General features: G+C 40.4%; 1 protein-coding gene across 1 annotated transcript in view; it reads left to right on the forward strand.

The window, feature by feature from the left end:
* ADAMTS9 (ADAM metallopeptidase with thrombospondin type 1 motif 9) overlaps window positions 1-27,098 on the forward strand; it is a 164,716-nt gene that overhangs the window by 71,750 nt on the left and 65,868 nt on the right. The window contains exons 20-28 of the mRNA XM_081524492.1: window positions 1,403-1,613; window positions 2,100-2,264; window positions 4,079-4,243; window positions 7,142-7,261; window positions 10,327-10,431; window positions 10,570-10,737; window positions 12,756-13,025; window positions 20,964-21,125; window positions 23,801-23,977. Coding sequence (XP_081380618.1) covers window positions 1,403-1,613; window positions 2,100-2,264; window positions 4,079-4,243; window positions 7,142-7,261; window positions 10,327-10,431; window positions 10,570-10,737; window positions 12,756-13,025; window positions 20,964-21,125; window positions 23,801-23,977 — 1,543 coding nt within the window. The remainder of the gene's footprint in view (window positions 1-1,402; window positions 1,614-2,099; window positions 2,265-4,078; window positions 4,244-7,141; window positions 7,262-10,326; window positions 10,432-10,569; window positions 10,738-12,755; window positions 13,026-20,963; window positions 21,126-23,800; window positions 23,978-27,098) is intronic.

A 27,098-nucleotide genomic window follows, 5' to 3' on the forward strand; every position in this document is an offset into this window, starting at 1 on the left:
TGTCACTCTCACAGAACATCTCAGGAGCCCACTTTATATGCCAAATGTAGAAGTGGGTCAACTCTGACCTACTTTTGAGCATTTCCGAGATAAGCGTGTGTCCAGTGCTCCTCTTTTCTTCCTGAGTGTAGATGGGAGAACTCTAAGGGCTTTGGTATTTGACAAACCACCGAGTTTCTGAGCAGGAGAAAATTAATGATCAAGAGTGAAATCATCCTTTTGGGATTGCTAAATGTGATCAACGTAACATGTCCCAAGCTCATTTATTTAGACTGTTCTATTCATTTTAAGTAATTTTTTTTTTCTTTTTAAAGCACTAGCCCCATTGCTGGAGTGTTAAAAGAACCACTTGATTTATCAGGACATACTGAGCACCTCCTGTTTGCCAAGAAAGGCTTATTATATGTGCTAGGGATACAAAGTTGACAAAAGTTTGTAGACTCAAATCTAATTTTAAAAGTGAATAATCGTGGGGCTGGAACGGATAGATAGGTGGAGCACAGAGGATTTTTAGGTCCATGTGATACTATAATGGTGGATGTTTCACTATATATATGTCTAAACCCATGGAATATATAGCATCAAGAGTGAACTCTAAGGAAAACTGTAGACTTTGGGTGATAATGATGTGTCAACAAAGGTCCATCAGTGTGACAGATGTACACTTTGGTGGGGGGTGTTGATAATCAGAAGGCTGTGCATGTGTGGGAGCAGGGGTGTATGGGGGCAGGGGTGTGGGGAAATCTCTGTACCTTCCTCTCAGTTTTGTCATGGAACCTGAAACTGCTCTAAAAACATTAGTCTTTAAAAAAAACTGTAATTGAGTTATATATATGGTCCATACAATCTTTATTCACAGGTAAAGTTTATGATACTTGAAATTCAGTTATAGTTCCAATGAAGTATTTAATTAATTGCAATCCATTCCTTTATTAATTCATAGAATGTCCATGGAGCATTTTCCAGCACATGGCCACCTAGAAGTTTCCGAGGGAATGTTTCCAACAGTTGTTCATTCTCTGTTAAAAAGCAGTCTACTTGACAAACAAAATACTGGGTTGCATGCATCTTTTAAATATAAAATTGTCTTGTTTTTTTGCTCTGTTGAATTCCAATTTTTTTTTTTCTTTTTAGTTGCTTGAATTTCAGATTGACTGTATTGGGGGAGAATCTTCACAAAGCTAGAACCTCTGACTGTCATTCTGTGACTTTCATGTATGTTGGCAGCGATGAAAAATACATGGAAATATGGGTTTCAAATTGAATTTCAGTAACTGACTGTGATTTTGGGTTCATGGTATTTAAGGAAGAAAACAGAATTCAGCTCTTCTACCAATTGAGTCTAGAGAAGACATATATATTTAACAGTAATATTGGTTTCTCCCCCTTGGTTTGTGCATAGGTGGCACGTGGCCAGCAGGAGTGAATGTAGTGCCCAGTGTGGTTTAGGTTACCGCACACTGGACATCTACTGTGCCAAGTACAGCAGGCTAGATGGGAAGACTGAGAAGGTTGATGAAAGCTTTTGTAGCAGTCACCCCAAACCAAGCAACCAGGAAAAATGCTCAGGAGAATGTAACACTGGTGGCTGGCGCTATTCAGCTTGGACTGAAGTAAGTTGGTTCTCATTCAGAGAGTGTTCTTGGATGTTGAATCTGATTAGTTGATGATGGCTCCTTACAGAGCTGCATTGAGGAAACCTTGTTAAGAGTACCATGATTGACTTATAATGCCTGCCCTCATTAAAACTACAAAAAAGAGTAATACAATTGATCTGTAATGTCTGGTGTGGGCATAGCATATGGAAAATTGGAAGTGGTGGAGCAACTTAGCCAAACACTTTTTTCATATCCCACAGGCCATTTCTGATTTTGTTGTCCTATGCCAGTTTGCTCATGTTGGCTTTGGTATGAACCTGGTAAATAAATTGACACCATAAACATATACCCCTAAAAAGAACAAGTAGAACTGACCAGGCTTTGTTGGTTGGTTGTTTCCTTAGAATTGTAAGAGACAAGATAGCTTAGCCAGTATCTTGAGCATGCTTGATGAGAAACTTAGCAACACTTTGGCTTAATTTTTCTTTTTTTTCCTTTCAGTGTTCTAAAAGCTGTGATGGTGGAACCCAGAGGAGAAGGGCCATTTGTGTCAACACCCGTAATGATGTACTGGATGACAGCAAATGCACTCATCAAGAGAAAGTCACCATTCAGAAGTGCAATGAGTTCTCCTGTCCAGAGTGGAAATCAGGAGACTGGTCAGAGGTGAGATGGGAAGGCTGTTAATTCCCCCACAGGTCATCTCTGATGCTCAGTTCTGAGCCTCTCCATGTCAGTCCAAAGTTAAACCAGCTGCACCTTTCTCCCACCTCCCATTGAAGAACCAACTCTTCTTCCACCCACACTGTGATTGTCTTACTGGACATGAGTGGTCCGTGGGTGATCTCAGAGTCGAAGTGGATTTAGCTGGATCACCCACCATAATAGCTTCTATTGGGGATCTTTGAAGTTCCAGTCCCTCACCTTCTCTCCTCCTTCAGACCTGGCTAAGTTGCTGTAAAGAAAATCAGAGCTTTATTAATTGTAAAGCTGCACTGGTTTAGATTTGAAGTTTAAAAAAAATGAGGTTCCCTGATTGCTTATCTTTGAAATTAGAGAACTGAACCCTCGCAAGTGACCTATTTGATTACCCATCCAGTTGCTAGTGGAAAACTTGGGAAAAAAGCGAAAGGACCAGGCTGAGTGATCCAGGTTTATGCTTTGCTTGTCTCTTATTTGATGAAGCATAAGACAAACCCTCCATTGTTTAGCAAGGTGGTCCTGGGACAACAAGAGAAAGAAGATGAATGCTCTTTCTCAGTTTTACGGGCAGTGCTACTATTTCGCATTGAGATTCTCTCTGAGCAGGCGCCCCCTTCCTCCCCCCAACGCACCTTCCTTCAGAGAACACGTGGGAGGGGAACAGAATTGTCTTATTCATTGAGCCAAGTCAGGAATGGGGAGGGGGGGAGAGATTTCTACAGCTTCTGTATCCATTCCCTTATCTCATTCAGGTAAGGGCAATATTTACTGTTTACTTTCAACATTAAATAAAATCTCAGTCTTAAAAGAATATTGTTAATGTCTCTAAATGGCAGAAAAGTAACAGTACATGTGATTAACAGTGTCTGACTCCTGGACAGATTAACAAGGAAAGCTAGTGCTTGAGTTTATGTTAAAAGCAGTCTTAGCCTCAAATCTCGATTCCATATTTGGTTTAAAAAAAAAAAAAAAAGATGAAAGAAGGCATTGGATTTAAGTTCTACCTAAATAGCTAATACTAGATAAAGTATCATATCAAGTTATGTAACAAACCTTTCCAAAAATACATAATGAAATAGAGGTGGGAAATATCAAAATATATATTCAGTATGATCCCAATATTCCATAGCTAAAAAGACCAGGAAGAAAAGAGCAATATTTTAATAACAGTATCCCTAGGTAGATAGGGAGACTTGGGGCTTGTTATAATTTTCTCTTTTATGTTTTTCTGTATTTCTCAAGTTTTCTACAATGAGTGTAGATAACAACGATTATTATATTTAAGACTCCTTAAGTGAACGCGAGCTAAGCACTTCACTTGGGTTTTTCTCATTCAGTTTTCACAATTACTGGCCAGTAACACTATTGTATTCCCATTGTACAGCCGAGAAAACTGAAGTACTGGGAGATCACTTAACTTAGTATCCATAGTCAACTGTATTAGGTTAAAACCCAGGTTAATCTGACTCATAAATTCCCTACCATTAACTTGTATGCTGCCAAGCCATGGATGCTATTTTTCAGGATTTCAGAGCATGATGCTGTGTGAAGTTTATGCTGTGCTTGAAACTGGCCCAGAGCCTAGATAAATACAGAATGAATGAACGAATGAGTGACTGAGCAAAAAGCATAAGGCTTGATATGTTTACAGATTGCAACAAGAGAGAGAATTGCTCTGGGAAAAAAGCACACCTGGTTTTGCTAATCGATGACTAATCCGCGAGAACCAGAGTGCATTGTTCAGAAATGACCCTGACTAGCTGCACCTTTTCTTACAGTGCTTGGTCACCTGCGGAAAGGGGCATAAACACCGCCAGGTCTGGTGTCAGTTTGGCGAAGATCGATTAAACGATAGAATCTGTGACCCTGAGACCAAACCAACCTCCATGCAGACCTGTCAGCAGCCAGAATGTGCGTCCTGGCAGGCAGGTCCCTGGGGACAGGTATTTTGAATGATAAAGTTCTTAACTACATTCTTTCCTTCTTATCTGGAGCAGGCCTGCAGAGGGACATTCCAGTGGCAGGGATTTCACCACTGTAGCATGTGGCATGCGCAGTACCTCTCTGGCGCCAAGCGCTGGAAACCCTGTAACCATTCTGCCATGCTTCTGAGGGTTGTTGCTCCCTTCCTGGAGCTGATCATTCCCTTTCCAGACCCACGTGAGGGCGTTCACCCTTGGGTTAAAACTGTAGCTTGAGCACACGCACATTTGAACAAATTCACAACAGAACTTCTCGTGCCTGGCTGATGCTATCTACTAGCATGCGGCTGTGGGTCTGTAACAGAATGTGACCCAGCGCCAGTGTCTTTGGCAGGAGGGTCTGGGCTGGGATTTGAAAGGGATTTTTTAGCTCCCAGTGTTATGATTCCTAAGCTCACCTCTTAAAAATAAGTCAGGCTTTTCAAACAAAATTAATTAGATCAAAGTTTGCAGGCATCCTCTCTCTTTGAAAGAACCTCTTCCAAGTCCCCATTGTTGGTTTCACGGTCACTTGAACTATTCTGAAAGGAGAGAGTGAGAATCTCCCTTGGGCTTGCATTTAAGAAGCCACTACTCTTGCAATTAAGTCTTTCCTAATATAGAAGCAAAAGCATTCTGGGTACTATTTAAGTAGCACTCCAAGTTCCCAAGAGAAGCAAAGCAGCTGTTCGCTGTCACTTACATAATCTCTCTAAGACTGCCTCTCCCTCCACCCAGTCCAGCCACAGCCACAGCCTCTTCAGCCCCCTGGCTTATGTCTTCATTTCCAACGTGCGTGCAGTGAATGAGAGCAGCTTTATTACTGCACCCTTACAGTTTCTACCATTCACATTGGAACGTTTCCAAATACGCCCTGTTACACAGCATCCCTGGTGGTCAGAATGGTTGATCATGTTTGATCACACTCAGTAAATTGGTGGAGTCTGCCTACACTCCATACCTTGCCTCCTTTTTGTCTACATCTGCATATCTCTTGTGAATAGTTAACAGGTGGAGAGAGCAGCTCAGGGCCACTGTTAAGATTTGAAGATAACATCTTTTAGAACTAAGTGGCCTTTTTTTTTTTTTCCCATGTCTATGCCATGTCAATCTTAGCCGGAGATTTGCCCTTCCTTTGACTAAACATGCAGTTCAGGGCAACCAACTGTTCTTTGTTGTTCGTTTTTTTCCATTAATATTACTGAAGGATAGTTCATGTTTAGAAGAGAAGTTTTGCAAAAAGCAATTTAGCAAAAAGGAGATAGCCATACTCCTAACTCTGTATTTCAGAGTTAATATATTTATGATTTTCTTATGTTTTAAAAACTAATATTAGGATTGTACTTATTTTGTTAATTGAAGTAAAACTCATGTAACAAAATTAACCATTTTGAAGTGAACAAATCAGTGACATTTAGTACATTCAGAATATTGTGCAACCACCACCTCTATCTAGTTCTAAAACATTATATCATGCTAAAATACTCATCAAGCTGTTACTCCCCATTTCTCCTTCAACCCTGTAACCAGCATTCTGCTTTCTAGCTCCATGAGTTTACTTATTCCAAGTATTTCATACAAGTGAAATCATACAATACATGATTGTTTGTGTCTCCAGCTTCTTTCATATAGCATAATGTTTTTGAGGTTTGTCATGTTGTAGCACACATCTGTACCTCATCCCTTTTTATGTCTGCATAATATTCCATGTGTGCATATACCGTAATTTATCCATTTATCCCTCTAAGGACATTTGGGTTGTTTGCACTTTTTTAACATTGTGAATAGTGCTTAATTCTTCTATAAATGTTTGGTAGAATTTACCAGTGAAGCCCTCTGGTCTTAGACATTTTTTTTATTATGAGATCTTTGATTGCTGAGTCAATATTTTTACTTCTTTTTTGTTTCTTCTTAAGTCAGATTTTGTGATTTGTTTGTTTCTGGATGTGATTTGTGTGTTTCTGGATAGTTTGTATGTGTTTGGAAATTCATGTGTTTCATCTCAATTGGCTAATATGTTTGCACAGAATCGTCCACACTCCTTTCACTGTCCCTAATTTTTATTGCTATAGAGTCAGGAGCAGTGCTCTCACTTTCATTTCTGATTCTAATTGTTTACATCTTCTGTTTTACTTTGAGTCAGTCTACGTAAAGGTTTATAAATTTTGTTGATCTTTTTAAAGAACCCTCTTCTTTAAGAAAACCTGATTCTGCCACTTTTTGCCAGTTTGATAGCTTTTTCGGAGAGGGGGAATGGATCAGTTCTTGGAGCTTCACTATCTGCCCTTTCCATGACATCACTCCCTCTACTTACTGTTTTTTAACCACTTTTAAATATAACAGTTAGCCTTAGTGGACATATTTCCTTTATGGTCTGTTAGCTATGGTACATTGAATTGACTTTGGTTCTTCCCTATTTAGATGGTTTCTAATATTTTACCTTTTATAAATAATATTGTGATGACCATTCTTGTATAGAAATATTGATGCAAACTGTATTTCTTTAGAAAAATTTTGCAGAAGTCAAATAAGAACTTTACAAAGTAGCTGTTTTAGCCACACATTCTGCTAGGTATAGTGTGAAAGATGTAAACATTATTGACATGTACTCCCCTCCTTCCAGGGGTATGCAATCGAGGAATTAAACTACAAACATCGTTCCTATGGGAGGTAGAAATAATTCCATGTGGTATCTTGATAATTGATCAGTGTAATTTGTACAAAGTAGGATTACCTGCTCTTAACTAATTTCTTGGGGTGCCAGTCCTCTGGCTCACTATGATGGAAATATTTTTTCTCTTGTGAATATTACAGGTGAAGTTAGGGAAAGAGCACACTTGCTAGATTGTATATGCTTTCTGTTTTATTTCTTCCCCTCAGTGCAGTGTCACTTGCGGACAGGGATACCAACTAAGAGCGGTGAAATGCATCATTGGGACTTACATGTCAGTGGTGGATGACAATGACTGCAATGCAGCAACTAGACCAACTGACACCCAGGTAAGTTTCCTTTGTCAAAATCAGTTATTGACCTTGGGCACTAAGATGCAAAAACTTCCCAGGAGCTCAGTCAAAACAGAAATCCTTTCATAGTTAAGTATGTAGGTAGAAGAAACAGTAGATCAACTATATTGTTCTGGATTTACTTATGTGTTATATTCTGGATCTAATTTTTTGATGTAGCACTTTTGTCTTCTCTATTTCTTTGAATTGTGTGTAGATTCTGATTCTGATTCTGAATTGTATGTCGATTCTTAATTATGATTCTTCCTAGGTGGTGAAGATTGACTCTTTGTGCTTGTTTTCTTGAACTCAGATTTGTTTTTTTTTTTTAATAATTCCAATGTAGGGTTCAGCAAATTGTATCGTATGTTCAGGCTGCATGTGTTGGAGCTATCTTGTTCCAGCTCACAAGTGATGGTTGGTAAATTTTCAGAAATTTTGCAAGCTGATTGTTACATACTGCCATTGTTGAAAATTGAAAATAAAAACCTATAATTAAATAGATAATATTAAAAATAGGTTGAGAAATAGTCAGAGCTTATCACTTTCTAATTATCTTCCTATATTTTACTTCCTGTATTTTACATTTTATTTCCTATTACTATGGTTTACCTTACATTTGTATGTATTTGCATGGTGAAAATACTACATAATAGTGAACCATTGCACATCCTTTCCCAGTCTGTGTTCATTGATATTAACTTGTTAGGTTGACATTGGCCATAATGAGAGTACTTATACCACAGAAATCAGCAAATGCTGTGAGTCAGAGTTTAATTGATTTTCCTGTTTATTAATTTAGGCTTAAAAAGGTGATGGAGCAAGTGTTAATAATGCAGACTCAACTTTAAACAGTCTTATGGCTGCAGCTATTATGTTGTGAAGAACACAAAAAAAATTAAAGAAATATCTTTCAGTTATTTGAAAATTATTACCTGATTCAACAAAAAAATTGTTCATGTCATTGGTGAATGAGTGAAGTTCTGACATACATCTTCATTGTTTCTCCTTCACAGTACTCTTTGTTGTAAGCAAAATATCAGCTAACATTCATGTCAGAACTACTCTGGTCTAGCAATGACAACCATAGTTTGGCACTAAATTCAAGAGTTCAGCAAAAATCAACAAAAATAATCTGAAAGAATTAATTGGCTCTATGGAATTTAAAATTTAAAAATTTATATCTTATTACTATTTGTAAACTTCATGCTACACATTATTTATATCAGAAAAAAACTTATAATAAGCATATATATATACAGATATATATACACACACATACCTGTATCTATAAACACACCTTGTTTCTCAAGAGATCTAGTTGATAATCATTCACCAGTATACTGTTCAATGTGGACCTTGATTTTGGCATCATTTATATAAAGAGAGTATGTCATGAGAAACAAGTTTTCACATTAGCTTTGCTAGTTGCAGAAGATAAGATTTGAACCCATGCTATGCCCAGAACTCACGCTCTGAGGCCCCATCTGGCAGGTGTACTGCCTTGCTCTGAGACCCTCACTCTGCTACTTTGCAGCATGGGTCGTTGATGATGAAGAGTCTGAAAAGGAAACGAGTATGGCAGTGTAGCTCATGTTATCATCACTGATTAGTTAACTAAATACCACATGTGACTTGTGTAATTCTTAGTTTTACTTATTGAAATGCTCCAACCCACTGCATGTTGACTGGGAAGTATTAGCTATGATATCTGAACAATCAAGAAATGAGGTCTTAGCAACTCTCTTAGAAATTCACAAAGTATATTTCTAAGTTATTCAGTAATATTCATGGACTGACTATAGCGAAGCTCCTGCAGTTGCAGCATGTGAATAAATTCTTCACTGTGTACCAAGTTCCCTGTGCCTCTCTTTGGACCCAGGCAGAGGAATCAGCAAGGTCTGGAGCCAGATAACAGAATTTCCTGTTCGGTCTGTAAGCTTCCTAAAGTCACTTCAGCCCCGAGCCTCTAGCATTTTGCACTGTGCCCAGGGCTTCCTGGGAATTTAGTGGATATGCATTTAATCTAAGAACATTTGATAACCACTGATGCTTGGGATGATTGTGATCAGGTGTGGACTTTTGTTTTCCCATTTGTAAATCTGGGCATATTATCTATACAGGGATAACCTCAATCCATCATAGGAATTTCCTGTGATTGAGGAGTGTGATACAAATTCTAGGATTTGGGATATTGAACATACCTCTTATAGCTAGATTTGACCTTCTTCAGGGCTTCAGGAGGTATCTTCAGGTACACTTGGAAGGCACGTTCATGGTTAGCAGAAACTAACTAGGAAATGAAATGTAGGAACAGAATTTGCATTCAGAATTTTTTTTACAGTAACAATAATTTTAAAAGGGCATATTGCTTTTTCCTAAATTATGTGCCATTTTATAATATCTTTCTTCACACAAATAAGAAACATATATGGTTTTGAAAATCATGAAGTAGGGAGTTCCCTGGTGGTCCAGTGGTTAAGACTTACTGCTTCCATTGTAGGGGGCACAGGTTCAATCCCTGTTTGGGAAACTAAGATTGCAAGTGGCATGAGGCGTGGCCAAAAAAAAAAAAGAAAGAAAATCATAAAGTAAACTCCTGCTCTGTATTAAGGCACCCACAAAGGAACTCAGATTATATCCCATTTTACAGTTGAATCTGTAGTGGGAACTGCGAGATGTCATGTGAAAATGAAAGTGTTAGTCACTCAGTCTTGCCTGACTCTTTGCAGCTCCATGGACTGTACCCCACCAGGTTTCTCTGTCCATGAAATTATCCAGGCAAGAATACCCACTCCAGGCAAGAATACCAAGAATGGAGTGGGTTGCCATTCCCTTCTTCAGGGGATCTTCCCAACCCAGGGACTGAATCCAGTTCTCCCACATTGCAGGTGGATTCTTTACCATCTGAACCACTAGCGAAGCCCAAGATGTCATGTGACTTGTCATGTGTCTTGCTCCAAATCACACTGAAGCCTGAGATCTTAGAATTCTCAGTCCTTATATTCGTATGTGCCATGGCTGAAAGGTAACTTTGACTTTTTCTTCCCATCCACTTCTAGGACTGTGAATTACCATCTTGTCACCCTCCCCCAGCTGCCCCGGAAGCAAGGAGAAGCAACCACATTGCACCAAGGACCCAGTGGCGATTTGGGTCCTGGACTCCAGTAAGAAGTAGAATGGAAGAAGTGGGGAGGGTGGAAGGAGAGGCAGATATTCTCTGACATGACTTTAGGAAGTAGGTTTCTATCCAGTGAATGACCTTTTCAAATAACCTTTCTGCATTATTTCACCCCAACACCCAGTGCTCAGCCACTTGTGGAAAAGGTACCCGGATGAGATATGTCAGCTGTCGGGATGAGAACGGCTCTGTGGCTGATGACAGTGCCTGTGCGACCCTACCTAGACCAGTGGCAAAGGAGGAATGTTCTGTGACTCCCTGCGGGCAATGGAAGGCTCTGGACTGGAACCCTGTAAGCAAGTGAATTCTCTGGAATTGGGAGAGGACTAGGGGAGCCGTAAGAAGGATGACTAGTCATGGGTCAAGAAGGTCAATCAGTACTATTTTAGAATTGGACTTTGGTTTGTAAGTTATTTTTCTCCATGTATGTGCAGCTGGTATGAATCATAGCCAGATGTGCAAGAAGTGCACTTTCGTCAAAATGTGTAAATCAACTTACAGTCTACTTAAGCCCACACCCTGTTGGGCTGATTGAAAAATGCAGTTTTAATTGAGCCAAGCCACATTAGAATGTAGCAGGCTTGTGGAGTGCCAGAAGTGGCAGGGAGAAGTAGGGCAGTCAAGGGGAGCCTCGACTTGAATCTGGGTGCCTCCTGCATCGTATGGTTCCCTGAAGTCCTGTGCCTCTGCTTCCCTGCCAAGAGTAAGAAGTGGGAATCCTCAGCTAATGCTATGGACCCAGCCTACTGTGCACACTGAGAATCACCTGTGGACTTTTATAAAAATAGAAAAAGCCTTTGCAGGTAACTGCTGCTTTGTGCCTTGCAAAAAGCATCTGAGTCCAGGAAATCCAAAGCTCAGGATAGGTAAAAAGAATAGAGATGAATATCTCAATAAACACCATTAATACATATGTGAAATCTGAAAGAAAATCCAAATCTGTGTAAATTCAAATCTTTGGATTCAAAGAGAGCTGTGTAAACATCCAGACCTTGACGTTAACTGGCTGCATGACCTTGAGCAGTCTGGTGTAAATCCTTAAACTTCAGTTTCTTCTGCTCTTAAAAGAGGCAAAAAAGAATAGCTTATAAGGTTGTAAGGATTGTTTGAGAGTCTATCTGTTAAATGCTTAGAATGAGAAAGGTGCTCAGTAAATGATAGATAATCTCACTCTCGTGCCCTGAGCTTCCAAACATACACACACAGATGTCTATCACATCCATCAGTCTACTCACCAGGTATTTGTAAAACTTACTAAGAAAGGGCAGTGACTGACAAATAAGAAAGTCCTTGCCTTTATGAAGATCATGACAGTGGCAATTCCAGACAAAGAAAAAATAATGCTATAAATATATGATACAGCACCAGATACTGATAAGTACTAGAAAAAAGGTCAAGCACAATGATGGCAGAGAGAAAGAGATGATGTGCTTTTAGACAAGGTAGTCAGAAAAGTCCCCACATTGCACTGAGCGGGGCTTGCACGAAGTGAAGCAGTGAGCCGCATGGATGTCTATGTTGTGCAGCGGAAAGTAGAGTGGCTACAAAGACCCTGAGATTGGGGTGTTCTTGGCCTAGTCAAAAAACATCCATAAGGTCAGTGGGGCTGGAGTGCAGTGTATAGAGAATAAAAAGAGATGTGTCAAAAAGGTAGCCAGTGAACACATCATGAAGGGCCTACCCGGTCAAGGTAAGGACTTTGGACATGATTCACAGTGAATTGGGTAGTCACTAGATGAATGACATGATCTGAGTTTTGTTTGCAAGGGTCATGGTTTATGATATGGTTAACATATCTGTGGATAACAGACTTGGGTTGTGGGCGAAGGCATAAAGATTACAAACAGGACCCCAGCTGAAAAGCCACTGCAATGGTCCTGGCAGGGGAAGGTGGTGGCCTGGACCAGGGAGGCAATGGCAGAGATGATGCAAAGTGGCTGATTGGAGGTGTATTTTGAATATACACAGCAGGCATTCTCCATGAAATGGCCTTGTGGTGGGAAGAAAAGGGGAGAGACTGGGATGTGAAAAGTGAAAGTGTTAGTCACTCAGTCATGTCTGACTCTTTGCAACCCCATGGACTGTAGCCCTCTGGGCTCCTCTGTTCATGGAATTCTCCAGGCAAGAATACTGGAGTGGGTAGCCATTCCCTTCCCCAGGTGATCTTCCCAACCCAGGGATGAAAAACGGGTCTCCCACAGTGCAGGCAGATTCTTTACCATCTGAGCCACCAGGATATATGCCACGTTTTTTGGACTGAGCAACTGGCTGAATATCCTTTCTCTTTCCCTTTCTAAATATCCAATGTAGTGCTCCGTGACATGTGGGCAAGGTAGGACGACCCGGCAAGTGGTCTGTGTCAACTACAGTGACCACGTGATTGATCAGAGTGAGTGCGACCCAGATTATATCCCAGAAACTGACCAGGACTGTTCCATGTCACCATGCCCTCAGTGGACCCCAGACACAGACCTTTCTCAGAACCCTTTCCTGAATGAGGACTATCACCCCAGGAGCATCAGCCCTAGCCGCACCCACGTGCTCAGAGGAAATCAGTGGAGGACAGGCCCCTGGGGAGCGGTGAGTATTCCCTCAAGTCTTTCCCGAATTTACCTTCTTCTCTTTCACATGACATAGTGTTCAGAGAGAAGCAGACTAGAAACACCTCTGGAGCATTTTTATCTCATGAGGGATTGATATGTACTTTTCATTTGTTGGGGTTAATTGTAGTCCAGGAAGAGGTGTCACTTGAGACAACTCTAAGCTACCTTAACCCTAACCAGGTGGGGGAGGGGGTGTTGCTGCTGGGTGACTTCATCAGGTGGCTTCCTAGAAGGTACTATGAAGACCATGATGATTGATCCTGGAGCTGGCAGACGGCTTCTCCTTACCTGAAGAAAAATTCAAAGGGCAGAAGAACTTTTCTGAAAGGAAATTTTTAATGAGAGTCATTTTCCTTCTTGCTATTTTCCAGATGAGTGCAGTCTTAAAGTGGCACAATTGCTATGCCATTTGTAGTAGTGGATTAGGAGAGAAACACTCAGCTGAGTAAAATCTGTGCTTAGAGGAAAAATACCATAACTGAATGGTTAACTGCAAGGCTTTGAGGGAATTTGCCTCTATATGATCCAAGGACTTCCATTTTCCAATTTTGGGGTCTTCAGCCACTCCCCTCTCCAACTTGAGCCTGTTTCATCATCTCTAAAACAAAATTAACAATAGTGGCAACTTTCCTGGGTTGTTGTAAGAATTAAATCAAGCAATGCAAATACTGTTTCACACTCTCCCTGCCATAGAGTGAAAATTAAATGTTGATGATTATTGTTATCATTATTTTTATCCTTCAAATTAGGAAGAACTTGACAAATAGTATTTAACATTCAAAGGAAAAATATGCTCTCAAAAGTTCTAGAAATTTTTACTGAATAGTTTTGCAAAAAATAATTATATTCTGGAATACTGGACATGTCTAAAGGAGCTACAGGAAGGGTAGGGCAGCAGGAGACCCTGGGGGGAGGTTTGGGGAGTTTGGTATTTATTAATCTCTCATGAAGTCTGCTTTTTAATTATTATTTGTTTCCTTCTAGTACTGCTAACTGTGTTTAATTATTTCTGGACTAAAAAGCATGAGAAGGAACTGGTCAGTTTTCCACTATGGTTATGTTTCAATGAATTAGGCTTACTTTCCTGTGAATGTTGATGGCCCCTAAGGGTTTTTATACACTGCACCTGTTGATTGTAAGCAGAACATCTGCCCGGGATCTTCAGCATCTCATTCTCCTCCCTTACTTTCCACTTTGAGGCTTCTTTTGCCTGGGTTAGAAGAAATTTGGGTTCTACGACATTAAAGAGTGATCAAGCAAGGTCATCACTGAGTATCCCATGATTTTTCCAGTTGAAAAAATTCACAGCTTAAACATGTGTATTCTAATGATAAAATTAGAACTTTAAAAAAAAATGAAAGCTATTCTTATTTAGGACTACGTTTGTGGATAATGCATTCCTTTAAGATTGAATGATTCTGCCCTTGGGCAGAGTTCCCAATTAAGGAGGATTAAGTAACCTTTTTGCAGCAATGGGCAATACCATTCTTCTCATTGTGCCTGTTTTTTGTTTGGGGATTTTTTTTTTTTTTTTCCTAAGTTAAGTGAGGCTGAAGGTGCACGATGAGATTTTTCAGCTCTTGCTTGATGTGCCTGACTTACTCCCAGGAGTGTGTGACATGCATATGCATCTCTTCATGGTTTGGGTTGCTTGATTCTTCCTGCTTGCAACAGCAGGAGAGGCAGCAGAGAATTATGAACACTAGAGAATGGGAATCGAGCATTTTCAGTAGATTCTGGAATCAGAACTTCATTTTCCAGAATGTGTTTGTGTAAACTCAAACCTTCTATGAGATTTTCAGTGTTAGTGACTAGGGGTCTCTGGTTGCAAGCAAAAGAAAAAGAACTGGTTCTTTCAAAGAAAAGCAAAACTGTTCATTTAGCCCCAGTAGAGACTGAGCAGTATGAAAAGGCAAAAAGATAGGACACTGAAAGATGAACTCCCCAGGTCAGTAGGTGCCCAATATACTAATGGAGATCAGTGGAGAAATAACTCCAGAAAGAATGATGGGATGGAGCCAAAGCAAAAACGATACCCAACTGTGGATGTGACTGGTGATAGACGCAAAGTCCGATGCTGTAAAGAGCAATATTGCATAGGAACCTGGAATGTTAGGTCCATGAATCAAGGCAAATTGGAAGTGGTCACACAGGAGATGGCAAGAGTGAACGTCGACATTCTAGGAATCAGCAAACTAAGATGGACTGGAATGGGTGAACTTAACTCAGATGATCATTATATCTACTACTGTGGGCAAGAATCCCTTAGAAGAAATGGAGTAGCCATCATGGTCAACAAAAGAGTCCAAAATGCAGTACTTGGATGCAATCTCAAAAACGATAGAATGATCTCTGTTCGTTTCCAAGGCAAACCATTCAACATCACGGTAATCCAAGTCTATGCCCCGACCAGTAACGCCGAAGAAGCTGAAGTTGAACGATTCTATGAAGACCTACAAGACCTTTTAGAACTAACACCCAAAAAAGATGTCCTTTTCATTATAGGGGACTGGAATGCAGAAGTAGGAAGTCAAGAAACACCTGGCGTAACAGGCAAGTTTGGCCTTGGAGTACAGAATGAAGCAGGGCAAAGGCTAATAGAGTTTTGCCAAGAGAACGCACTGGTAATAGCAAACACCCTATTACAACAACACAAGAGAAGACTCTACACGTGGACATCACCAGATGGTCAACACCGAAATCAGATTGATTATATTCTTTGCAGCCAAAGATGGAGAAGCTCTATACAGTCAGCAAAAACAAGACCGGGAGCAGACTGTGGCTCAGATCATGAACTGCTTATTGCCAAATTCAGACTTAAATTGAAGAAAGTAGGGAAAACCACTAGCCCATTCAGGTATGACCTAGATCAAATCCCTTATGAGTATACCGTGGAAGTGACAAATAGATTTAAGGGACTAGACCTGATAGACAGAGTGCCTGATGAACTATGGACAGAGGTTCGTGACATTGTACAGGAGACAGGGATCAAGAAAATCCCCATGGAAAAGAAATGCAAAAAAGCAAAATGGCTGTCTGAAGAGGCCTTACAGATAGCTGGGAAGAGAAGAGAAGCGAAAAGCAAAGGAGAAAAGGAAAGATATTCCCATCTGAATGCAGAGTTCCAAAGAATAGCAAGGAGAGATAAGAAAGCCTTCCTGAGTGATCAGTGCAAAGAAATAGAGGAAAACAACAAAATGGGAAAGACTAGAGATCTCTTCAAGAAAATTAGAGATACCAAAGGAACATTTCATGCAAAGATAGGCTCGATAAAGGACAGAAATGCTATGGACCTAACAGAAGCAGAAGATATTAAGAAGAGGTGGCAAGAATACACAGAAGAACTGTACAAAAAAGATCTTCACGACCCAGATAATCACGATGGTGTGATCACTCACCTAGAGCCAGACATCCTGGAATGTGAAGTCAAGTGGGCTTTAGAAAGCATCACTACGAACAAAGCTAGTGGAGGTGATGGAATTCTAGTTGAGCTATTTCAAATCCTCAAAGGTGATGCTGTGAAAGTGCTGCACTCGATATGCCAGCAAATTTGGAAAACTCAGCAGTGGCCACAGGACTGGAAGAGGTCAGTCTTCGTTCCAATCCCAAAGAAAGGCGATGCCAAAGAATGCTCAAACTACCGCACAATTGCACTCATCTCACATGCTAGTAAAGTAATGCTCAAAATTCTCCAAGCCAGGCTTCAGCAATACGTGAACCGTGAACTTCCAGATGTTCCAGCTGGTTTTAGAAAAGGCAGAGGAACCAGAGATCTAATTGCCAATATCCGCTGAATCATCGAAAAAGCAAGAGAGTTCCAGAAAAACATCTATTTCTGCTTTATTGACTATGCCAAAGCCTTTGACTGTGTGGGTCACAATAAACTGTGGAAAATTCTGAAAGAGATGGGAATACCAGACCACCTGACCTGCCTCTTGAGAAACCTGTATGCAGGTCAGGAAGCAACAGTTAGAACTGGACATGGAACAACAGACTGGTTCCAAATAGGAAAAGGAGTACATCAAGGCTGTATATTGTCACCCTGCTTATTTAACTTCTATGCAGAGTACATCATGAGAAACGCTGGGCTGGAAGAAACACAAGCTGGAATCAAGATTGCCGGGAGAAATATCAATAACCTCAGATATGCGGATGACACCACCCTTATGGCAGAAAGTGAAGAAGAACTAAAGAGCCTCTTGATGAAGGTGAAAGAGGAGAGTGAAAAAGTTGGCTTAAAGCTCAACATTCAGAAAACTAAGATCATGGCATCTGGTCCCATCACTCCATGGGAAATAGATGGGGAAACAGTGGAAACAGTGTCAGACTTTACTTTTTTGGGCTCCAGAATCACTGCTGATGGTGACCGCAGCCGTGAAATTAGAAGACGCTTATTCCTTGGAAGGAAGGTTATGGCCAACCTAGATAGCATGTTTAAAAGCAGAGACATTACTTTGCCAACAAAAGTCCGTCTAGTCAAGGGTATGGTTTTTCCAGTGGTCATGTATGGATGTGAGAGTTGGACGGTGAAGAAAGCTGAGCGCCGAAGAATTGATGCTTTTGAACTGTGGTGTTGGAGAAGACTCTTGAGATTCCCTTGGACTGCAAGGAGAGCCAATCAATCCATCCTAAAAGAGATCAATCCTGGGTGTTCATTGGAAGGTCTGATGTTGAAGCTGAAATTCCAATACTTTGGCCACCTCGTGCGAAGGGTTGGCTCATTGGAAAAGACCCTAATGCTGGGTAGGATTGGGGGCGGGAGGAGAAGGGGATGACAGAGGATGAGATGGTTGGATGGCATAACCGACTCGATGGACATGGGTTTGGTTGGACTCCGGGAGTTGGTGATGGACAGAGAGGCCTGGCGTGCTGCAATTCATGGGGTCGCAAAGAGTCGGACACGACTGAGCGAGTGAACTGAACTGAGAGACTGAGCCCAGAGCATCTTCAGGGATCTCACTGGGGGTTGGTAAATTTTTCCTGCAAAGGGCCAGATAATATTTTCAGCCATGTGGACCTTACAGTCTCTGTTACAACTAACAGACTCTGCTGTCTTAGCACAAAAGCAGGCATAGACGGTATGTAAACAAGTGGACATGGCTGTGTTCCTATAAAGCTTTAGTTATAAATGCAGCTGGCAGGCCAGATTTGGCCCCAAGGCTGTGGTTTGCCAATCTGCTGCTGCTGCTGCTGCTTAGCCACTTCAGTCGTGGCCGACTCTGTGAGACTCCATAGACGACAGCCCACCAGGCTCCCCTATCCACGGGATTCTCCAGGCAAGAATACTGGAGTGGGTTGCCATTTTCCAATCTAGATGGAACAATATCTATAAGATCATTTATTTAAGAAGTGTCTATCTTAATGAACCCTTTTTACTCTGAACCACCCTTGGGTTGCTCTGCTCAGGATTCAAATTCCCAGGAAAGTCTGATTGGCTCAGCCAGTTCCATTACTCCTTGTTCAGGAAAGTGTAGAACTTCTTAAAAGATAGTCCCACTGGGACTTCCCTGGTAGTCCAGTGATTGAGACTCCACACTTCCACTCCAGGGTCACAGGTTCAATCCCTGGTCAGGGAACTAAGATCCTGCATATGGCATGGCATGGCCCCCAAAAAAATACAGTCCCACTAAGGTGAGGTCCATTGATGGATTTCTTAAAGGAAAATCCAGCCTGCCAGATATCAATGGGAAATACACAAGGCAGGTTAAAAAAAAAAAACAGATGTCCATCATCTCTTGCTTCCCTAATGGCCATTCTCTCTTGTTTTGTAGAGTGTGGATGATACATACAGGATTTGTTCAAAGGAATGTTTACATAGGAAAACATGTTGTCTAAAGAGGATAGGAAAATTGTTAACAAAAGTAGTCCATAGTGAAATTCTGCAACATGGGAATGGAATGAAGAATCCCTATTAATAAAAAAAAAAAAAAAATGTGGCAAAATTGGACCTGGAGAAAGATCATGTACAATATTTCACCTGTATGTGGGAGTATAAAGACCCTGGCTGACCCTGCGTTTAGAATGGTGCAGTGCGAATTCTAGACTGTGCTGTGCAATTGCTTGGCCCCCAGCTGAGCACTGTCTCTGGTCAGATTCTCTGTAGGAAGCATTGGACTGGTCACTGGGCAGCCAATGCATTAAGTTGACCCTGGATCTGTTGTCCTTCCTTGCTCCACTCAGCCATATTGAAGGGAGGATAGCCTGTGGTTTATGAAACTATTCCTTCCAGAAACTCTAATCATGTAACCAGCACTGTGGAACCTGCTAGGGATACAAGTATGCTATTGAAGTTCTGAGGAGACTTACCATTTTATTGGGGATAATAACACAGGTGAGATAATAAACACATGACTCAAGATTTTATTATCAAAGGAAAAATCCAAGGGCCAAAATATATATTCCAAATCTCTTTATACTATTGAGGGTCCTTCCTAAGATTTCAAATTCTTGGCCCCAAACAAAGCCAATTAAAATAATAGTGTTTCTTATGTACTAAGCTGTTTAAAAGTAGAAAACAAGTATTTTTAAGTTTAGAGTAAGTATAACAGAACCCTCAGAGAATCAAGGTAGGATTTTTTTAAATCAAAAATTTCCTAAATAATTGCTCAGACAGAATTAATAAATCTATTTTCCTGCTCTGCATTTAAAAAAATTAAGCTCAGTATATTTGAAAATCATTCATAATTTGACCAACATTGGCAGGGAAATTGAGCTGAAGTCCAGTACAATAAGTAAAAAACTTTTTCACATCTTTATATAGAAGGTGACCAGCAAGGAGCAGTATTTACAGTTATTTTTAAATAACACTAGTTTGATCTGGAGTTTGATAACACATATCAGCCATTGGAACGTGGAACTCAAAACAGTGTTGCAAATGCAGTTTGAGACTTGATAAGTCATGCGAATTGCACTGCTTAGAGGACTTGATGGTTTTTTAACAGGCAAACAGATTTTACAAGTTAAGAGCCAGAGTGAAGGAGACTAGCAAACACATTGGGTTTCAAAAGATAAGGAAAAAATGGAAAGAAAAAAAAAAAACACTCAAGATGCAGATAAATAAGAGAGCTATGAGAAGCTTGTGTGGGAAATATGCTGAAGGCTGAACATAATTCTGTGACAACCATGAGAGACATGGCTGGGCTCATGCACCTGAAGAGAAGTTTGTCATATGGAATTCAAGTTCATTGGGGAATAAGAATAAAGAAGAAAAACAAATCTCGCTACATTAGCTACGAAAGTAGAGCTTTTTGTGAAGGGAGAGAAGGGAAAGTTAGCTGCAAGGAAATGATATGTAAGTGACATTCCATGATGCTTTCCTTGGATAACTGAAGGGGTTAGTATAGAAGCTTAATTTCAACAACTGGCAATTCCTCAAGTAAGTGATTTGACCCCTGTATTGAAAGGGAGGTTAAATGTTGTTTCTAAATAAGTGCTAGCAGTTTTGAAAAGAAAAAGAATTTCCCAGTAGACTGTGGTGTCGGTCAGTACATCTGCGCCTCTCAGACTTGCAGAGGATGAATCGGATAGCTCTGGAAATCACAAGACATGATCACTCATTAGGCGGTTCCTAAACACCTACTGAGACCTAACATGCGCAAGGGGGAAGTGGTGTTTCTGCCCCCCAGATATTGCTAAGACTTGAACATTAAGCAGCTCCATGGAAGGGAGATGCTCAGGATTGCATTCTGTCCGTTGTGAACAACTTGAGAATGGTTTCTGCCACATCTATCTCTGACCCTTCAGCCAGCTGCTTTCTGGGTCCTCGAGGTGGAGCCTGAGGTGGGGATTAACCTGTTGACTGATGTCTGCTGTGTTCAGTGTTCCATCTCTGACCCTTCAGCCAGCTGCTTTCTGGGTCCTCGAGGTGGAGCCTGAGGTGGGGATTAACCTGTTGATTGATGTCTGCTGTGTTCAGTGTTCCAGTACCTGTGCTGGTGGGTCCCAGCGGCGTGTTGTTGTGTGTCAGGATGAGAATGGATACACTGCCAATGACTGCGTGGAGAGAATCAAACCTGATGAGCACAGAGCCTGCGAATCTGGCCCTTGCCCTCAGTGGGCTTATGGCAGCTGGGGAGAGGTGAGAGCAAACTCCACTTATACATCCTTTGGGAAAAAACAAATACCAAACAGTGCTGTTGTTCATAGTTTATTTGAAGGAAGAAGAACTGGCTCTAGTTAAAGCTTCTTGATTTCAAATTAACTAGGAGATCTATCTTAATTCTGGACTATTTTAAAAGTGCATTCATTACCATATAGAGATGGCTTGACTACATAGAGATAAGTTAGGAAAGAAGACAGATAATGCTAGTTTAAAATGTTAACCTCTGCTGATTAAAATATGGGTGCTTTTAAAGTGACTGGAAATGTGTGTTAAATTAATCAATGGAAGTTTTGCCATCTTCATAATTTGGGGGTGTTTGTGGTGCACCCTTGTTCTCATGGCATTGTGTCTCCCATTATTTCAAATTACTAGTGAACCAGCTGTTGTTCATCGGGGATTAGAAGCTGTTATTCTTATCAGAGGTGATGCATTTTAATCATAGAAGTGAATAATTAGCTGTATAGTCTCAAATAATGAAATTCTTCAGCTCTTAACCTTTTAAGAATTGCTTGCTATGAAAATAGAGACACAGGTGTAGAGAACAAATGAATGGATCCCAAGGGGGAGTGGGGAGGAAGAATTGAGAGATTGGGATGGACATGTATACACTACTATGTATAAAATAGATAGCTATGAGAACCTACTGTAGCGCCCAGGGAACTCCACTCAGTGCTCTGTGATGACCTAAATAGGAAGGAAATCCAAAAAAGGGGATAGATGTAAACATATAACTGATTCATTCCATTGTACAAAAGAAACTAACGCAAAAGCTACTGCTTTACTAATTGTAAAGCAGCTGCATGCCAATAAAAATTAATAATAATAAAAAAAGGATTGTCAGCTATGATTGATGAAAGGCCATAGAATATTTGGAGCAGACAAAACTGGGCCCCCGTCCCAGCCCTGGCTCTTACAAGCTTTGTGGCTTTGACAAATAATATAACTTTGCCAAATATCAATAGTCTCATCTGTAAATGAGAATAATAATGGCACCCACTTCATAATATTCATGTCTATTGTATGAGATAGTGCAAGTCAAAACCTAGCCCATAGCCTTCAATCATAGTTAACTGCTATTATAATAATGATAATCAGTATTATTACTACTACTAATAATTATCATTAGTATTACTATATTATTGAATGGGGTTTTAAGCTACTATCATGTGTAGGACTTAGATGTTTATTGTTTTGTATTTAATTAAAAGAGAGTATATATTTATACTCTTGAATCTACAGGGAGAGCACATACTTAGAGTTTGTTGAGTTGTTCTGTCTTGACTATAAAATTTATAAAATAAAACACAAAGATTAACATCATGGAGGCCCCCTATCCCCACCAAGAGGAGAACAGAGACACACGAGATGGACAGGCATGTTAGTCTACATCCCTGGCTAATCGAAGTCCCGTGTCCACATTTCATGCTTTCATTCATGTAACCTAGTAGTCATAGGCACTCATACCAGAGTTTTGTTAACTTTTGTTGATAGTACGTCATTCTGGAGGGCTTTGCTGAAAGAGCGGAAAGGGAAATCAGGTTTGGAGACGCATATATTGTGGGTTTCCTGAAACTCCTCGTAAAACTCTGTCCCATGGGGCCTGTGCGTAAGCTTCTGTAATTGGATTGAAGCCAGGAGAATACACGCATTTGCTGGGATGCTGGCTGTCAGCACAGACCAGATCATTCCAAATTCCATGGGAGATCTGGCCTTGACACAGCAGGGGAACAGTCAGTGTTCCTGGATGTGAGCTCCACGGTACTGTCCAAGAAATACAACTTGTTCCTGCCTCATAAGTGTGGGTCCAGCCAACAGTCAGAACTGTATCCAGCATTCCCACCACACTGTTGACTCCTCCTAGGGGAATGCCATCGTTATCCTCATATTCAGAGACAGCATAAAATATTTGGACGTCAGAAAGGTCTACGGAGATTGGAGTCACAGAATAGCCAGGAGGTTGGTGACAACTTTGTAGAGGTTTCCAGAAAAGAAAAACAGCTCAATCATTATATCCTTTATTTGGTACTAAGTGGTTTTTAGATTTTTATCTGTTTCTTGGATTTTGGGTTTTGAATACCTGAAAGAAAAGGCTGTAGTCTTATCCTGGACACCTGCTGCTGAATTGACCTTAATCTAGTTATGCTCTCTTAAGCTCAGTTGCCCCATATAATTACACTTTCCTGTTGATGAGATAACATATATGTAAGCATTTAGTACAGATAAAGAGCAAATGCTTAATAAACAATAGCTACCATGAAAGGGGGCTTCCCTTGTGGCTCAGATGGTAAAGAATCTGCCCTCAATGCAGGAGACCCAGGTTCGAACCCTGGTTCGGGAAGATCCCCTGGAGAAGGGAATGGATACCCACTCCAGTATTCTTGCCTGGGAAATCCCATGGACTGAAGAGCCTAACCAGCTATAGTCCATGGAGTCACAAAGAGTCAGACACAACTGAGTGACTAACACACATACACACATCATGAAAGGACAGATCTGCTGTATATATTTTGGTAATTCAGCTTCATTCTGCCTATAGGCTTACCTTGCCTGGTGCCATAATCTGTCTTGGCTAAGACATTTTTCTCATGGGGAAAGAAAATTTGCCACTGGCTGTTCAGACAGAATAACTGCAGCCTTCCTTTCTCTTCCAGTGTACTAAGCTGTGTGGTGGAGGCTTGAGAACAAGGCTGGTGGTCTGTCAGAGGCCCAGTGGGGAACGATTTCCGGATCTGAGCTGTGAAGTTCTTGACAAACCTCCAGATCGAGAGCAATGTAACACACACGCTTGTCCTCAAGATGCTGCCTGGAGTGCTGGCCCTTGGAGTTCGGTACGGCCCTAACTATTCATGTTTGCTAACTAAAACTAACACTCCAATTCCAAGGTGCTCTGGGTCACTCCTTTGAGACAGATGGTCCTCCTCACAAGAGCATCCCTGGAACTGTGCTATACACAGTCTGTTCTTTTCTTCATATTGACATGCAACAAAATTCATTTTTTTAAATGATATTGCCAAAGTGACTTTACAGGATACATGTACCTCATCCAGGCCTTTTGCCAATGCCCAAAAGTAGCATCCTTTCCTAGAACTAGACTATATATGTTTGTGTGCTTTTTTTTCTTTTTTTTTTAAGAAACTCCGTGCCATTTTTAAACTCCAAAGTGATTTAAGCAGACAACTCAGAAGCAGATATTCTTTCCTTTTCTAAGCTGGTGGTATTGACTTTGGCGGGAAGATACCTGCTTATTGAGGCCAAAGCAGTTTTTGATTCAGTGACTATATTTTGCCTGTGTGACTCGGGTACAGCTCTCAACACAATCGCCAAAAAGTCTGTGCCCATAAAATCAACTGAAATCATTTGGAAAATTCCAAAAACAAACAGTGGACTCAGTGACCTGATGCCATTCAAGGCACCTAAAATGTTCTCTCTTCTATCAAGACACAGAGCCCGTTTGAGACCGGTTTTTCCTTTGGTCCCAGGCTTCCTTTGTCATCTGCTTTTAAACAACATTGTGAGACAGATTTGGCTCTATAAATACTATGCAAACTTCTGGGGCAAATCTTGGCAAACAGAAGGATCAGCTGTGTCAAAACAATACTGTGGCTAAATGGTGCCACGGGTATGGAGCCACTAGGGTTGTTTCATGTAAATAGAGTCAACATTCCTGTGAATACATTAATTGCACTAAAGCTGAGTTAATATTATGTGAATTCATATCCAAAAGCTTTTTTTTTGTTGTTCTATAGGGTTCTGAGAAAAAACCTTAACCATTCCTGAAAGCAACTAAAGAGCAGATTAACTGATCTGACATGGCTACTAATCTGTTGACACTTCTAAGAGTCAAGAGATTTCTAGGTTGGAGGTTGTATCTATAAGTAGAATACTAGCTGCTTAACTATTGTACTCTGTGTTAAGTAGAAATCTAGAAGAATTAGAGTATTATCTCAAGTAGTACTATTTATCTGGGCTGTAAGGATTTTATTCAAGGGCAGTTCAGATGTATTATTCACCCAGAGTATTTAGTCTGCAGTACTGGCACTCTCCCTAAATGAAAGTTTGTGAAAAAGATCAGAAATAACCTTAGAATGTCAAGAACATCTTCTGGCATTCCAGCTTCCCTAAGTCACCTGTTACATATTATTTTTCATGAAATTTTCCCTCTTGGGCCCATTATAGTTTCATCCTTTTCACTCAGCCAACACCAACACCACACTGTAGTATATATCAAAATATATAGTAGCTCTCCAAAAAGTTGTGTTTCTTTAATATTCACCAAAAAGCATCTCCTAATCCTCAGAATATGTGTGTATATATATAATATAATAATAATAATAATAATATATTATTGTACATTATATATTGTATATGGCATATATACAATATATTATATCATATATACATATTAGTTTCCATGGCATTCTCTTTCTTGAACACTTTCTAAACACAGTTTAATTTCTTTTACAGTGGATCGCCACCCTCTCCCATAGATCCTTTAAGAGTTTAAATGCTTAAATTTTAAAACATGATCTTAAATAATTTAACTAAAGACTTTAAGTTTTTCTTATTATAGTTCTTGTTCTTGGGCCTGCACATAGTTTTCTGCAACACACAGCGAAAAGGAGAGAGAGATTCTAAATGCTCTGTAATGCACCAAAGCAAATACATGGATTTTGAAAATGCTTTTGCTGCCTATATGATTTTAACACTTCCTTTGTAAAGTAATCATTATTCAAATATATATTCAAATACCTCTGCAGCGTGGGAGCAAGGCCACTTTTACAAGGCTTTTCATGGTGATTTTTGAAAATCAACTAAGTCAAAAGCATTTTATTTAAATAGATCCGTTTGTAATATATGACTTAAATTATGCAAGGGCAGCCTTTCAGATTCTTATAGTAGGATTTGGATTTTACTTGTATGTTGATTTTTATGGATGCTTTGGTACCATTTCTTAGTAATTCTAAATTGACGCATACCTCAGTGAATTATGTTGATAGCCATAAGCCACTTCTATGGTGCTTCATCATTGTAACTGACAGTGACATTAACAACAAGACAAACTATACTGGAGGTGCTAACATGTTGTTTTCAAGAGAAAGCAAACTAGATTTATTAGAGACCAAGTGTAGCCGTTAGTCCCCCTCTGGCCGAGTTGCTTTCTTATCCCGAGTACCCCCACGCTGGAGATAGTGTTGAGAAGCAGCTACTGCTGTGTGAGTAGGTCGTTCCCAAGGTCGAAATAAAGATAGCCTAGTCCAACAATTGTTACCAGGGAGCAATATTTAGGAAAGAAACTCCAAATGGCTGTTAGCACAGTTTCCAGACTCTAAAAGGAAGCTTCTGTGAATGTAGGGTTCAAGTACCCATTTTAAGGCCGTTAGTTCTGGCTCAAATCACCAGAGATTTAGAATCATGATTGTTGAAAACCTCTTCCCTAGATTTTGTCTTTTCTGTCCTGTTTTGAATGCGTCCTTGCACTCTGACTTGGCAATGTTTTGTTTTTGAAATAAGGTTCTTAACACTGATTTGCCTATTGCATGCACACATCCTTTGGCTAGAGGGATAAATTGGAAAGAGAGTTGTCAAACTATAGTGAGGAGTGAGTTAAAACTCTGTAGCATTCTAGAGTAAGCCACTTCAAGACAACGAAAGTTGAAAAGGTTGCTAATCTGTCCAAGATGGTCATCTAGCTTTCCTTTTATGCATTGCCCCATTGGCACTAGTGGTAAACAACCCGCATGTCAATGCAGGAGACATAAAAGATATGGGTTCAATCCCTGGGTCAGGAAGATCCCCTGGAGTAGGGCATGGCAACCCACTCCAGTATTCTTGCCTGGGAATCCCATGGACAGAGGAGCCTGGTGGGCTACAGTCCATAGGATTGCAAAGAATCGGACGTGATTGAAGCGACTTATCACAGGCATATCTGCTTGCTGACTGCCTTGGAGG

Source organism: Giraffa tippelskirchi, chromosome 9 (genome assembly GCF_054371585.1).
Source record: "Giraffa tippelskirchi isolate mGirTip1 chromosome 9, T2T-mGirTip1v1.2.pri, whole genome shotgun sequence".
Classification (NCBI taxonomy): domain Eukaryota; kingdom Metazoa; phylum Chordata; class Mammalia; order Artiodactyla; family Giraffidae; genus Giraffa; species Giraffa tippelskirchi.